This window comes from Labeo rohita, chromosome 16 (genome assembly GCF_022985175.1).
Source record: "Labeo rohita strain BAU-BD-2019 chromosome 16, IGBB_LRoh.1.0, whole genome shotgun sequence".
Classification (NCBI taxonomy): Eukaryota; Metazoa; Chordata; class Actinopteri; order Cypriniformes; family Cyprinidae; genus Labeo; species Labeo rohita.
Window position 1 is genome coordinate 4,681,347 of NC_066884.1, and position 17,497 is coordinate 4,698,843.

General features: G+C 33.3%; 1 protein-coding gene across 4 annotated transcripts in view; it reads left to right on the plus strand.

Annotated features, from left to right (window-relative positions):
• The window catches only part of csmd3a (CUB and Sushi multiple domains 3a), a 352,779-nt gene that overhangs the window by 71,724 nt on the left and 263,558 nt on the right, over positions 1–17,497 (plus strand). For all 4 annotated transcript variants that reach the window (XM_051131369.1, XM_051131372.1, XM_051131371.1 and 1 more), the window contains exon 5: positions 8,759–8,966. In XM_051131369.1, coding sequence (XP_050987326.1) covers positions 8,759–8,966 — 208 coding nt within the window. The remainder of the gene's footprint in view (positions 1–8,758; positions 8,967–17,497) is intronic.

Here is a 17,497-nt window from a genome sequence, read left to right on the forward strand (position 1 = left end):
TCAATCACTATACTTTTGTCTCTTAAATGAGCATAACGACAAAGAGCCAGTGATTGAAAATGTTTGAAATTACATTTAAAAAATTACCGTACTCAGAGAGACCGTAAGTAGGCCGTAACTCATTTGGTGTTGCATTCATAATCTTGTCTATTGCAACTTGCTTTTTAGAGGTATTGTTAAAAAATGATTAGCTTTTTGAGTTTAGTGCATTATTATTGTTCAGTAATTTCACTGTTTAGCAGCTTGAGTAGCTTTTAGGAGAAAACAAAAATCAAATGGAGCTCATTTTGCTGTTGATCAGTGACATGAGTGCATCCCTAGTATTAAAGCAGTGAAGGAAGATGTTTTAAGAAATATGAAAATGTGCAATCAGTATATGTATTTTTAAACGTAGCCTTGGCTAAAGACCATAAATTGGATATACTGAGCAATTTCAGAGTTGTTTTTACTTCAACAGGAACCTTTGCAGTGCTAATGCAACAAAATCAGGATCATTAGATATAGCTGTAGTTATCATTCTTGTGTAGCCACAGAGAATGATGGGAAATGCAGTTTGCTTGTACAAGCCTGCCGCTTCATTAACCGACTAAATGACTAGTGTTTTCTGGCAAGCTTTTAACAGTACACACAATGTGAATAAAATAAGTTGCACAGTAAACATTTACAATTAAAACTTAATTACGAGCAAGACCACCTCGGTTCACGCTTCCAAACAAAATCCCGCTTTCCCACTCTAACAATTTCCGCCAGTTATTTTGTCTTTCCAGGGGAAGATAAAGTACCCTCTGGCAAGGAATTTCATATATTGCGATTATTGATTTCTTTATGTGTGTCACAGGTGTGTGATTCAGCTGTAGCGTAAACACATACGGCTTCACACCTGGGATGCAATCATAACACATTGTTCTTGCTTGTAGACGTGTGTGCATAAACTCTGCATCCTTCTAATAATCATTATGATTACCTGACGCTGGATTCAGCGCCGATGAGGTTCGCATAATTGAGAGTTGGGAAGAAAATGACAAGCTTTATTTAAATTTATCCAACAGGAATTTAAACACTGACTGTCTGTCTGTGAAGACATCCTTTTGTTGAGCGTTAACATGAAGCAGCATTCACAACCCATATTTTTCTCCATGAAGTGACAGATTATAGACTGAAACAAGATATTTCATAAGAAAAAAATGTAGGGAGGGTCTTGATTTTATTCATCAGGTATTGATAAGAGGGCATGCTGTTATTATTTGAATATAGAAGGTTTGCACAAGACCAGAGCAGAGAAATATATATTGAAGTGTTTTTTTAATTTAATTTAATTTAATTTAATTTAATTTAATTTAATTTAAATTAATTTTAAATTAAATTATATTTATGTACCACATTGCATTTAGCATTTTATTTTAGCATTCACAACCCAAATTTTTTTCCTTAAAGTGTCAGATTATAGACTGAAACAAGATATTTCATAAGAAAAAATGTGGGGCGGGTCTTGATTTTATTCATCAGGAATTGATAGGAGGGCATGCTGTTCTTCTTATCATTTTTTTTATTTGAATAGAGAAGTTTTGCACAAGACCAGAGCAGAGAAATGTATATTGAAGTATTTTAATTTAATTTAATTTAATTTAATTTAATTTAATTATTTTTTTATTTGTTTTTACTTAATTTATTTATTCATGTATTTATTTTAAATTGAAGTAAATTAAATTAAATTAAATTAAATTTATGTACCACATTGCATTTATATATATATATATATATATATATATATATAATGTACCACATTGCATTTAGCATTTTATTTTAGAATATATATGTATATATATATATATCAAGTCAAGTCAAGTCGAGCTTTATTGTCATTCCGCTACATGTGTGGACATACAGTGGAATGAAATGTCGTGTCTCACAGGACCACGGTGCTACATAAATAAACATAAATATGAACATACACTAGACGTAGAAACAATTTTTTTAAACCTATACTTGTAACTATACATATACGATAAATAATTGACTATACATACACATAACGCAAGACAGACTATACAAGTAGTTTACATAATATATTTAAATTTAATGTAATTTATATACCACATTGCATTTAGCATTAAATCTAAAATATATTTTACATTTTGTTTTAGAATATATATATTTTGATTATTTATATATTGAAGTGTTTTTTTAATTATTTTATTTTGTTTTATTTAATGTCACTTCATTTCATTTTTAATTAATTTATTTATTTTAAATTAAATCTAATGTAATTTATGTACCTCATTGCATTTCGCATTAAATATAAAATATTAAATATATTTTTACATTTTATTTTATAAATTAAATTTTATAAATTTCAGAATAATGTAGCATGTGAATTTTTGCACAAGACCAGAAATGTGTTTTAAGGAAGTAAATTAATTACATATTGATTTAATGTTGACTTGAAGCTGTGTGTGTGTGTGTTTTAATTTTGCTTAGAAATGCTACAGGCTTGTAATGTTAGTCTTCAGTTTTGGTTTTAATGGATATTCATAATCTAAGTTGATGTGTGGCCCCAAAAAGTATTTGCACATTAAGTTGCACTTAAATGTCTGAATGCCATTTCATTAGACACAAGCAACAAATTATGCTGGATCTCTTCTCGGAACTAACTTTTCCACAGCGACTTTTAATCAGCTGTTGTGGAAGTGCTTTTTTAAGTGGCTGCATAAAGTCACACAAGTGTAAAATGACGCACTTCACTATAGTTTGAGCGTGAAAATACTTTGAATAGCTGCTGTAAAGTCAGACAGGGCTAACATAAGCGATAATGTTACCATTCAACAAGGTTTAGGTTGAATCTCTAACACTCAAAGAGGAGTGTTGAACTTCCAGTCTGAGGAAAGAACAAAAAACGACAGTTCATCCTGCAGAATAAAAGATAATGAGAATCCAAATTAAGTCTTGAAAAGCAACATTAAACCCTCATAGTGTGATGTTGCATCTTCTGAGCTGTGCTTTAATGAGAGAGGATAAGGGATGTACCGATTTATTATCCAGAACCTTTCATGTACCCATCACATCAGATCCAAATGCCTTGAACTCACTGCCTCTTCTGTATCGTCTCAGTCTCAGACGGCACGCCCCTGGACCGCCCACAGACCGCTAACCTGCTCTGTCTAATCTATATCACAGACAAAACCGTAAAAGGACTTTATTGATCTAGCCAGCGCTACTTTTTTGATCTGATTGACTAGCTTTATGAAACTTTCAGACGCGAGTTTGAAAAGTCAAGCCTGCCTGGGAACAATGTTGTGTTTACATGGTACCAGGTTGAAACTTGAAGCTTTTGATGCTAAAATAATTATTGAATTTTGCCCACTTTTTCAGGTTAGTAGCACCCGAATAGATGCTCAAAGTTTAAGGGATAAAAAAAAAAAAAGGGAAAATGGAATTCACATCTGAATTATGTTGTGAAAAGTACTTGTTTTTTATCCCTTAAAACTAATCTTTGATCATCAAAAAGAAATATTTAAATGTTTTTTCTTGTGAAAATAATTATATCATGCTTGAATCTTGCTAAAACAGCTTGAGTGTAACTCTATCTCCCTTGCCTCATTTACTATATGCAGATCTATGAATATGCAAATTAGCCCCGCCCCCACGCAGTCACACCAGCCAGAGCCCCCGATCCACTAACTGAACTGTAGTAAATGCTATATAATGGCATAACATGGATAATGACTGATAAAACTATGTTTTTACTAGTGGACAACTACAGTGGATACTGTAACATTTGTTAAAGTTACTTACTTGACGATGTTGTACCCTCAAAATGCCTTGGAGGTTCGAATGCAGCCTAGTTTGTGATTCCAGTTTGCGCCCGCGAGCATATGCGAATGAAGTGCAGACGGCAATGCGGGAGAGCTGCGTCTGACTCCGGGATACTTTTACACTGTTGCCGCGGGTTTTAAGGAGAAAATACTCAGCAATGGTGTTGAGTATTTGCTGACACATGGTGACACATGGTTTGTCTAAAAGCATATTAAAAACACCACATAGACAAATAAACAACATAAAAATCTTGATTTTCACTGCAGGGGGACTTTAAATACTTGGATGATCAGAAAGTGTTGCATGTATTCTGGTATTTTCTGTATAACAGTTTGTGGAGACTAATATGGCATAATTTAAAATAAGTACATAAACTTTTAATTTAACATTTAAAAAAAAAAATGTAATGAAAAATGTTGCTTGCCTCTCTGAATTACAAGATTTTTAATGTTTTTTTAAAAGAAGTCTCTTCTGCTCACAAAGCCTGCATTCATTTGATCCGACGTACAGCTATAAAAGTAAAATGTAGAAATATTTTTGCTATTTAAAATAACTGTTTTCTATTCAAATATATTTTAAAATATAATTTAGTCTATGATTTCAAACCTGGATTTTTAGCATCATTACTCCAGTCACATTATCCTTGAGAAATCATTGTAATATTCTGATTTGCTGCTTAAAAAACATTTTTTTTATTATTATTTTGAAGACAGAGTAGAATTTTTTTCAAGTTTCTTTGAATAGAAAGTTCAGAAGAACAGCATTTATCTGAAATAGAAATGCCTTTATTATCACTTTTGATCAATTTAAAACTTTCTTTTCTTAGTAGAAGTATTCATTTCTATAATTTCTTCTATAATTATATATATATAGCAAATCAGCATATTAGAGTGATTTGTGGAGGATCGTATGACACTAAAGACTCGAGTAATGATGCTGAAAATTCAGCTTTGATCACAAGAATAAATTCCATTTTAAAATATATTCAGATAGAGAGCAGTTATTTTAAATAGTAAAGAAAATATTCAAAATATTACTTTTTGCTGTATTTTCAATCAAATAAATGCAGGCTTGGTCAGCAAAAGACACTTCTTTAAGAAACATTAAAAAAATCTTACTGTTCAAAAACTTTTGACTGGTAGTGTATGCCTTTGAAAAGTACTTATTTGACATTTTATGCATTATAATGCATTACAATATTTTCTGTATAGCAGTTTGTGAGTACTTAGATTAAATTTCATTCATTTAACTTAAAAAATAATTTAAATTAAAAATACAGATTTAATATAAAATAAATATTTTAGATGAATTTAGCTTTCTTTTTTGAATTATGTTGGTGAAAAGTAGATATTTGAAGTTTTCTTTCTTTCTTTATTTTTTGGATTATTAGAAAACTATACACATATTCCAATATTTTGTTTTTACTGTTAATGTAGATTACTGAAAAAAAAAAACTTTAAATGTAAATTAAAATACAATTTCATTTTATTAAATGAAAATTATTATTAGTAGTAGAGACTGCCATGCCATAATTTATCATTAAGTAAGGCATAATTGATGGGGACACAATGTAGAATTAGTAGAAAAAAATGCAATAATGCAATAAAACAGCCGCACGGTATAAATTTTCATAATTTATCATACAAAATTGTATAATTTTCATTAAATTACTTTTCTTCTCTGCGTTCTGTTCTTCTGGCATATCTGTTTTTGATCAATTATTCATAAATGGACTAGCATTTAGCCACTTTAATTGTTAGACAAATGGTGTCTTCCTGTCAAAATGGGTGATTCTTAACCAAAATAAGCTGTGGTGTGGATGGGACTTTTTGCTGTTTAGTCAAAAAAAAAATTTGTTTACGTGTGACTAGCCTCTGCTTTGCAAACATGTTGCATTACCTGCATTTTAAGCAGCTGTGCGGCGCAGATCTGGACCCTCGTGTGGCTGAAGCTCATTCGTTATTTTCTCCTTGCATGAGCTGTCGAGAGAGTCCTGTGATAAAGCATGAGTTTGCCTAAAATAGCTTTTTAGGGCAGAAATGCCGACATATAAGGCAATTTGCAGCTTAGGGAACATGGACTGCCAGCACACATTAATAGATATGAAGCTGAAGCTTTCAGAAATTTTAGTAATGGATGTTCTGCTGCTTTAAAGCATCTGAACACGCAAATGCACCTGCCGTCTGCTGGATTCGTAATGAATGAGACGTGCGCTGCTGTGTGTTTAAAATTATATTTCAGTAATAAAATATGCATAATGTAATTTACAATTCAGGTAATGTATATCTCACTGTCAGATATGGATGTGGACTGTATAGAGATAACTTAAGGAATGAGATTTCCCGGACCCTTTGAAGTGTAGTTATCGCTAGCCTATTTATTTTGTTCTGATTTGTATTTGCCACAGAATTGAAAAAAAAAAAAAAAAAAAAAAAAAAAAAAAAAACTTAAAAAGGTAATAGAGAATTATTACTTCACAATTCAGATTTTTTTCACACAGTTTTGTGTGCAAATGAATGAAAATCTGAATTGCAAGATATAAATGTAGAATTGAGATATAAACATAGAATTGCGAGATATACACCTAAAATGGCAACATATAACTCAAAATTGGAAGATATAAACTTAGAATTGCAAAATATACACTTAGAATTGTGAGATATAACAATTCAGAATCAGAATTGCAAAATTTAGAGTTAACATCTTGTAATTTTCTATTTTCACCATAAAAAGGTAAAAAAAAAAAAAATTTTATCTCACAATTTTGACTTTTCTTATAATTGCAAGTTTATATCTTGCATATTTTGTTTTTTTTTCTCAGAATTGTGAAACAGAAGTCCACATTGTTAGATAAAAAGTCACATTTATTTATTTGTTTATTTAATCCCATTGCAAGATATAAATGTAGAATTGTCAGATATACACTTAAAATTGCAACATATAACTCAAAATTGGAAGATATAAGCTTAGAATTGCGAGATATAACAAAAATGTGCAAAATACCAACATAGAATTATGAGATACAACTCAAAATTTTGAGGAAAAGGGCAAAATTGCAAAATTAAATCAGAATTGCAAAATTTAGAATTGCGAGATATAACAAAAATGTGCAAAATACCAGCGTAGAATTGTGAGATACACTGTCCAGGTTTAAACTTGACTCAGGTTTTTAAAAGATTTTTGGGTCAGTGCACCTTAATAGCTTCAACAATTGACTGCCAATTAAGTTTAAAATACAGTGAATTTAGGCCCAGATTATGCAGAGCTGTAATAGCTGCTAATGGATATTTTGATGAATCGAAAATGTAAGTTTTTTCTATGTATAAACTGTTTATGTAATAAAATATGTTTTCGTAGTTTGTGTTGTCCCTTATCAGTGCAAAATTATCACAAATTAAAAAGGATTCATGCCAGTATTGTCCAAAACCCTACTTTTTTAGGGCGTTTCCAAACTTTGGGAGGGCAGTGTATAACTCAAAATTTTGAGGAGAAAGGGCAAAATTAAATAAGAATTGCAAAATTTAGAGTTTTTTTCTTCAGGTAATTGCTACTTTGTATCTCCCAATTTTGACTTTTCTTATAATTGCAAGTTTATATCTTGCAATTATAGTTTTTTTTTTTTTTCCTCAAAATTGTGAAACAGGAGTCCAAATTGTTAGATTAAAGAGTCACATTTATTTATTTATTTATTTAATCCCATGGTGGAAATGAGCTACCATTGATTTTAGAGCTTTGGCACAGGGAAAGATGAATCGCTGAATAACAATCGCATTTAAAGTAATAGTTACACACACACACACACAAAAAAAAATGTCATTATTTACTCACCTTCATGTCGTTCCAAACCCTTTCTTCTCACTGCATGACACAAAATAAGTTATTTTGAACAATGTTTCAACTGTGTCAGTGTTTCAGCTTGTCAAAACAAAATTGGACCCCATTGACTTTCATTGTGTGGATAAAGATGTGTTTCAGAATATCTTATATTGTGTTCCCCAGAAAAAAAAAGTGATACAGATCTAGATCCACATCAGCGTACATAAATGATTTTTCATGCAAAGCTATCGTATCTTGTAATATGGATTTGCAGTGCTTGCAATATTTGCAATATTGCCCTGTTGTGCAGCTTGACAGCTCACTATGAGCGATAGCTTCATGTAAAGAGCTTCAGAAAATCCTTCTTTTGTGTTGCATGGAAAAAAACAATCACATATGAGTTTGGAACGACGTGAGAGTGACGGTATATGCTCAAAATTGAATGCATAATCGAATGTGTTACATTAGCTGATGTCCTGCTAATGTTTATTTTAACTATAAAACACCCTTCATTAGGTACAGTAAGTGCATTTTGGAGTGTTGTGTTAAGACGCTTTCCTCTTATCCTGCATGAAGCTAATTAGATTAATTATCTGACACTGTCTCTCTTTTCAAGGCAGACTTGGGCTGCATAATTAAGTGTTGATTTTATTTTTGTTTTTGCAAAATAAATGCTTACAAAACCCATATAATACTCATTAAAACAATCATTCTGTTCCTCAGAACACAACCAGCAATTAGCATGATCAACCTGATGTACAATAATTGCTCTGATCGCTGTTTATTGTTGTGTTGGCAGATGAAAATCCAATCCAGTGTTGGCGAAGTATATAAAAAAAAAAGAAACCAAAATTTATTTTGGGGGAGCTTTGCCTTCGCTGTGTGATGCTCATTATCCGTCATAATCATAATGTCAATGACTCTACTTTGCAAAACAGACCCTTTGACTTGCAGCTAACAGCCGGACGACCCCTTACTGCTCTGTTTTGTTATTTTCTGAATGCACTAATGTTTCAGAACAGCTTGACAGAAAATAATGCCTTCATTTCACAAACATTTCACATTTCATGCTTGTTCTGTAACATTGCGGATAATTTTTGCTAATATTGTGCGTTTGTTTGGCCGACAGCTGAGGACACATGTGGCGGGACCTTCCGAGGGTCCAGTGGCACCATCTCCAGCCCAGACTTTCAGAAGGACTATCAGAGCAGTGGCGAGTGCACCTGGACCATCCTGGCTGATCCAGGAGACACAATCTCACTGGTTTTCACTGAATTCCAGATGGACAGCAAACTCGACTCTTTAGAAGTTGAAGGATCTGATCCACCAACAATATGGTGAGTATGATATTGAATTATGCTGGGGCTTATTGGACTTCTTTATTCTGATTGGTCAGCTGCTGGATTCTGTGGTCAGTTATTGTTGCAGAAAGCAGGTGAAGTCCACTTCCAGAACAAAGATTTACAGATAATGTACTCACCCCCTTGTCATCCAAGATGTTCATGTCTTTCTTTCTTCAGTCGTAAAGAAATTATGTTTTTTGAGGAAAACATTTTTCTCCATATAATGGACTGATATGGTGCCCTGATTTTAAACTTCCAAAATGCAGTTTAAATGCAGCTTCAAACGATCCCAAATGTGGTTGTAAACGATCCCAGCCAAGGAAGAAGGGTCTTATCTAGCAAAACGATTGGTTATTTTTCATAAAAATAATACAATTTATATACTTTTTAATGTCAAATGCTCGTCTTGTCTTACTCTGCCTGAACTGTTTTTTTCCGGTTCATGACAGTTAGGGTATGTCGAAAAACTCCCATCTCATGTTCTCCCTCTACTTCAAAGTCATCCTATATTGCTGTTTTACCTTTTATTTGTTATGGGTGTTTGATCTTCTTTACATGTTCACTTTGCAAAGACTGGGTTGGTACTTCTGCAGCGATGTAGGATTATTTTTTAATTATTTTTTAAATTGAGTAAGTTCAAACTCGGGGCACCATATCAGTCCATTATATGGAGAAAAATGCTGAAATGTTTTCCTCAAAAAACATAATTTCTTTACGACTGAAGAAAGAAAGACATGAACATCTTGGATGACAAGGGGGTGAGTACATTATCTGTAAATTTTTGTTCTGGAAGTGGACTTCTCCTTTAATTGGCCCTTCCACAATTTGAGCCAGACCTTCAGATTGACGGCATAAGGTCTGGGAACCTTGGTCACTTTGAATGGCCAAGGACCGCCCAAAAGGCCATATGGCTGACAGGTAAATTAACCAATCACGTTTTGTTTTGTGCGTGTCATGTTTAGGGGTGTGGAAATATCCCCACAATAGCAGACTGGTGTGTAAAACCAAATACTATAGAATACCCAAGACTTGTCACTCGTATAGTTTTGAATGGGGAAAAATGCAATGCTCATTATGGCTGCAAAGCCACGCCTTCTCAATGAAAGAGCCAGTCGTTGATTAGTAAAGTCAGGGCATCACTGCAGCTGCCGTTAGAAGTCCCAGTTGTTAAAGAAACAGTCAGCCTTCTGAGACGTGCGCTCAGTACTGTGCATGTGCACTGACTGATCTAACCTGAAAAATAAGCTTTTTTTAAGCGCTATTGGAGCATAAAGAACAATATTTATGAGGCAGTTCTTGTCAGATTTCATTGGTGATTTCAAATATGAAATTTAATCGTAAGCTTGGTGAACAGTTTTGGAGAGTTTGATGTTTCTTGCGTGCCTGAGAGGCATTCAAACATGCCTGCCGAGTGAAACGACCTGCCTTAAAGGGACTTTGGTAAAACTCTTAGACATGCACAACCACATGTGCATTTAAAATTATATTTCAACAATTAAATATGCATTACAAATTGGGAAATATCTCTCTCACTAGCTGCATTTTCATTCGGCTTCAAATTGCGCAAATGAAATTGGGAATTGAAAATACGTTTAATGGAAATGCGTCACTTTTGAATATATCACAAAACCTTTTTAAGCAAAAAGCAATGGAAAACTTTTTTCGCATTACGGGTCACATGGCGTACGTAAGAAACATAAATTACGTTGTAAGTCGCATAACATCGGAAATGCTGTCATTTTGCAACACTTTTTTATTGACATTTAAAAAATATTGCCAGAGTGCAAATATGTAATGGAAACGCGCCTACTGTCAAATATTGATGTGTACTTATGGAGATAACTAAAGAAATGTTCGCTATAACTTAAGAAATATTATGGCTACTTATTTTGTTTTGAAATTTGTTAGCCACGGAATAAAAAAATCATAAAAAGGTAATTGCAACTTTTGAGAATTTGAGAATTTTGTTTGTGCAGTTTTTTGTCCCCAATATGTAAACTTAGAGTTGTGAGATATAAATTTACAATTGCAAGGTATAACTCAAAATTTTGAGGGGAAAAAATTCAAAATAAACTCAGAATTGAAAGATATCAACACGAAATTTAGACTTTTTTTCCATGGAATTCTGAGTTTACATAATTCTATTCCCCCACGCCCCCCCCCAAAAAAAAAAAAAAAGCTAAGTGGGACGTTTTACCTCACAACTGTAACTTTTTACTTGGAATCGCAAGTTTATATCTTACAGTTCTAACTTTTTTTCGCTGAATTGTCAAACAGGAGTCCCAATTGTGAGACAAAAAGTTGCAATTACCATTTTTTTATTTATTTATTTATTTTATCCCATGGCAGACACAAGCTTGCATTGATTGATTTTTAGAACTTTGGAGCAGGGAAAGATGAATCACTGAATACCAATCATGTTTTTATTTTAAAGAGTCTATGCTACAAATTTTACATATTTCACATACTTTTGAAAATCTAGCATTTAGTTAATCCTGATAAGTGCTTATTGTCGCAGTCGTAAACACAACGGCTTTCTTCTTCCATGAGGGGGTTTGGCGTCACGTCATCTTTGTTTCCAGCAGAATTATAAAGAATGTGACGCACAATTTTGTGTGCCATATGCGTCAGTCATGGCATTAAATGCTGTGTGCATTACAAAATGTGTATCTTAGTCTGTATTTTAGTCTTGTTTTTCCAATACAAATATCTAAACATCCTTAAAACAAGAACATTTACTTGAGATGCAAATGTAAATGCCTTGAAAAACAGAACAGAATGCATTGAGTTTTTGCTTAAAACATGAACAAATATCTGTGGGGCATGAATGGGGTATGTGAACTTGTTTTCCATTTGAATTAAGTTGATTCTTTGAGCCCACTGGCAGATATTTGTTCTAGTTTTAGTCATAAGCTCACTTCATTTTGATCAATTTTGTCCATAGACAAGACTTATGTTATTTTGCTGTCAAGCAAATTCATATTGATTTAAGAATAAGACATTTGCACTGGAAAACAAGATGTAATACTAAGGAGTAGAAATACAGTAAAACTTATTTACTATTCAGACGTTAAGCTTTTTTTAAAGACTTCATTAAAAAGTAAAGGATATCCGTTTTTGAACTTTAAAGTGTTCCAAACAATAAACTCATTGCACTCCCTAGATATTTATATATTGACGTATTAACATATTCCTTTAACCGTGTTCCTTAAATTTTCTTTACTTCCTCTTAAAAATGTCTTAAAACACGCCTCCATAAAACCAGCAGAAACTCTGTTGTTGTATAATGAGCATTAAACTGTGTAATCATCCCAGACCAGTTATTTCCATCATAACTGTCTCATCCATACACACAGGTTTCCACATTTTATGGGGGCATTCCATAGGCATAATGTTTTTTGTACTGTACAAACTGTATTTTCTATCTTCTCACACAATTTTTTTTTTTTTTTTTTTTTTTTAAAAAAACTTCATTCTGTATATGAAGCTGTTCCTAATAGGGACCAAAAAAAAGTCCCCACAAGGTCCCCATACCAAAGGGATACCAGGTACACACACACACACATATATATATATATATATATACACACACACACACACACACATTATTATTTATTATTTTTTATGCTGATCATCCATCATGCAATACAGAGTATATACAAACCATGTTTATCATCATAATAAATGTGTTTTCATAGTTTTATACATGCATGTTGCCATTGGTATAATTTGTCCGACATCTACAACGTTACAGGTGAATTCGCAAAATAGGTAGTTCGATTGGATGCACAGCCTTTGACATTGTCGACAAAAGATGTGGGAAGTGTTTTGTTTTCCTTTGTAAAAGCCTGTCTGTTTTGTTATTCTAACTGTACATGATTATGTGCTTAGCTGCATTGTATTTTTTGCATTTGTCATTGTTTTTCCCTGCTGTCTGCAACAGCCCACCAGTTGATAACAGCAGTTCCAAGCTCAAATCGATATTTCATATACATTTCTTTATAAATAACTGCATAATTACTGTACCTTCTAGGCTTTGTGTTTTTTCCTTCCCACACAGTGGTTCAAATCTGTTTCCAGTCCGTTCCAAATTAATGTATGCATTGATAAGTTCATAGGATTCAACATCTTATTTTCAAAGTGTGGAAATGATTTTGAGCATGACAATTGAAGGGGAGGAAATGTGCGATTTATGTGTTAGATTGTCCAAAGGAAGCTACTCAGAAGGTGCCAAAACTTCCATCAAACCTCCGAAATGACTTTGTGAGCTTGTGAGAATAATATGAAATAAGAAGAGATGCCTTTAACTTAATTCGATGCAGCCTGCATGACTCTGCAAATCCACAGATTTCAGTCTTGGCACAGGAAAGCAGCTCCATCCCCAACCGCTGATGCCGAAATGACAATCAGCTGCTGTAAGCGCATGTAAAGAGTGCAGGGAACGCGATTGTGTGAGCGGTATCCTGGCGTGGCGGTGATGACCTTGCTTGTCGGTTGCTTCATTGATTTGCTTAAGTCATTTCTATAAGCGACATGAAAAATGAAGCCGTGTTTCTTTCGAGCAGAATGAACTTCTCCCCTCTTATATTGTTCAAGCCAAACAAAGAAATCAATGGTTTTGCCAGAATGACCTTTATGTAATTCCACCATACTTTCTATGTATGTTGGAAAGGGCAAAAACAACAGTCTTGTAAGTTACAAATCACTCATAGGAAGGGACGTACAAAAGCCATTCCTCTTGATCTTGCTCTGTGTTCGGAAAATATATTACATTTCTTTTTGTCTTTGATGAAACATGCTACAGGACTTAAATGAGACACCTGGGGCCACGTTTTGCAAGCATAACATGACTGGGTCAGTACTCATGCAGCGTCTCATATCAGATGTCGTTCAAACCGCAAGGTCAACACTCTAACATATTTTGGGAACGTAAACAGATGTGTCTGCATTTCTCCGTGTTGTGATGATGAAAATCTTTTATTCTTAGATGAAGATGAATGGCGTGTTCTTGTTAGGGTTCTGCATCATTTAAAGCGAGCGGTTTTCCTCTTTTTACCCACACAGGCTGCTCGGCGAGACACCACCAAATGAAGTCTTTTGTATCCATTCGCTCCTCAGAGGCTTTAAACGCTCGCCGTGACTGCGGCTGCCCGCTGCATACAAGATTTGTCCCACTTCCCTGCGCCACACTGCCTGGAAATAAATAAATAAATAAACCCAACACGCTCAATCACACACTCACGCAGATTATGTTGCATAGTGGGAGAAGGTTAAAAGCAGACAGCTTTATGGACTGTCATCATTATTTTGCAATGTTTTTTTTTTTGCGATACTATCTTTTTATCGTCACTCGGATCAGGGACATATCCAGAAGTGGTTATTTCTCAAAATCAGGGAATTAAAAAACAAGCTTTACACTTGATTTTTACCAGCAGTAGAGATGAAAGTTTAGCTTTTTGAGCACATTTAGTTTAAGTACATCTATCTATGTATCATTCTATCTATTGTTCTACCATTCTATGAGAATGTTTTATCATTCTTTCTATCGTTACATCTATCATTCTATCATCTATCATGTCTTTCTATCTTCGCTATATCTATCATTCTATCGTTCATTCTATCATTCTGTCATTCATTCTATCGTTCATTTTGTCTTTTGTTCTATCATTCATTCTGTCTTTTGATCTATCACTATATCTATCTTTCGCTATATCTAACATTCATTACATCATTCGTTATATCATTCTATCGTGCATTCTATCGCTCTTTTGTTCATTTTATCTTTTATATCTATCGTTCCATCATTCATTCTATCATCTGTTGTTCTATTATTCTATCATGCTATCTATCGTTCGCTCGTTCATTCTATCTATTGTTCTTTCTGTCGTTACATCTGTCGTTCATTCTATCTCTATTCTATCTTTCGCTATCATTCTATCATTCTGTCATTCTATTCTATCCTGTCTTTCGTTATATTGTTCATTCTGTCATTTATTCTATCATTCTATCATTAATTTTATCTTTTGTTAAATCCATTGTTCTATCGTTCATTCTATCTGTTGTTGTCTGTAATTCTAGCATTCATTTTATCTTTTATATCTATTACTCTATCATTCATTCTATCATCCTATCTGTTCTATCATTCTGTCATGCTGTCTATCGTTCTGTCATTCTTTCGTTCATTCTATCTTTCTATCACTCTATCATTCGTTCTGTTTATCATTCTATTGTTCATTCTGTCTATCGTTATAGAAATTGTTCTGTCTGTCTATCTATCTATCTGTCTATCTATCATCTATCTATCGTTCTATGTATCGTTCTATCTATAGTTCTATCATTTATTCTATCATTCATTCTCTTTTGCTATATCTATCGGTCAATCGTTCATTCTATTTATCGTTCTATCACTATCATTCATTCTGTTTATCATTGTATTGTTTATTCTGTCTTTCGTTATATCAATCATTCTATAATTCTCTGTCGTTATAGAATTGTTCTATCATCTATCTATCTATCTATCTATCTATCTATCTATCTATCTATCTATCTATCTATCTATCTATTTCATTCTTTATCATATATATCTTTATCATTTATTCGATCTTTCGCTATATCTTTCGTTCTGTCGTTCATTCTATCATTCTGTCATGCATTTTATCGTTCATTTCATCTTTTGTTATATCCATAATTCTATCGTTCATTCTATCTGTTGTTCTATCTATAATTCTATTGTTTATTCTATCATTCTATCGTTCATTCTATCATCCTATCTATTTTTCTATCATTCTATAATGCTATCTATCATTCTGTCATTCTATCACTGTCATCTGTTCTGTTTATCGTATTATCATTCATTCTGTCTTTTGTATATCTATCTATCTATCTATCTATCTATCTATCTATCTATCTATCTATCTATCTATCTATCTATCTATCATTCTGATAGATATCTATCATTTTGATATGATATATATATATATATATATATATATATATATCATTCTGTCTTTCTTTCTTTTGGTCTTTCATTCTGTCTGTCCTTCTGTCTGTCTATCTGTCCGTCCATTCGTCTGTCCGTCTGTCTGTCTGTCTATTGTTCTATCATGCTATCTATCGTTCTGTCATTCTATCGTTCATTCTATCTATCATTCTATCACTATCATCTGTTCTGTTTATCGTTCTATCATTCATTCTGTCTTTCGTTATATCTGTCGTTCTATAATTCTCTCTCTGTCTCTCTATCTATCTATCTATCTATCTATCTGTAGTTTCATTGTTCTATCTATATCTATCTATCTATCTATCTATCTATCTATCTATCTATCTGTCTGTCTATCGTTCTGTTGTTCTATCTGTCGTTCTGTCATTCTATTTATCGTTCTATCTGTCGTTCTATCGCTCTTACTATCGTTAAATCTATTGTTCATTATATCTTTCATTATATCTTTCATTATATCAATCATTCTCTCGTTCATTCTATCTATTGCTGTATTGTTCATTCTGTCATTCTGTCATTCATTCTATAATTTTATCGTTCATTTTATCTTATATATCTAATGTTCTATCGTTCATTATATCATCCTATCTACTGTTCTATCATTCTATATATCGTTCTTCCATTCGTTCTATCTATCTGTCTATCTATCTATCTATCTATCTATCTGTCTTTCTTTCTTTTGGTCTTTCATTCTGTCTGTCCTTCTGTCTGTCTATCTATCCGTCCGTCCGTCTGTCTCTCACTAAATTTTTAAGTGATAAACTTAAATCAGTACTAGCACACCTTGATGTGTCATTCACGTCTGTAGCACAACCAGTACAGGACAAGTTAAATGCCAAAGTGTAATATATTTATGGGAAGGACTTTGTTAAATCCCAAACTCTAAGTGTGACTGATATTAATAGAGATGCTTGACTTTGCACTGGCAACAATGCTGAATGCATATTGGGACGAGTGCTTTAGAGCCTGTACTCTCTGAGATAAGCTATTTGGCTTGTGTGGCCTAAAATAACAGATGTGTATTGCAAAATTTCTGCCCTAAAGGTGAGTTGTACAAGCGCCTGAGAATTAGGACCAATAACAGCGTAACCACCGGCAAAGGCCAGATAACATTATTATTATGGAGAACATAATGTGCATTTCTGTATTAATAAAGCGTGAGCATGTTTGACTACAGGCCCAGCTCTGACTACAGCATTAACTGCATGTCCTATTGTCTGCTGACCCACTGCACAAACAATACCACAAAAATAGATAGTAATTGAAAAGACACAAATAAATCAAAACACCAATGGAACGCCAGAAATGGATACACCTTCTCCCTCTTACTCCTCTTGCCTGCTTGGAGAGAGAGAGTGAAGAGGTGAAGATAAAGCCAGACTAACAAACTGGATTTGTACTTTTTTTCAGTGCTAGATTGTTGTGGGTGGTTGAGAAAGCATTGCTATGTGGTTGCTAGGGTGTTTCGCTGTGGTTACTAGGGTATTTGGATGATTATTTAGTGGTCAAAAGAGCCTGTCACCAAGTC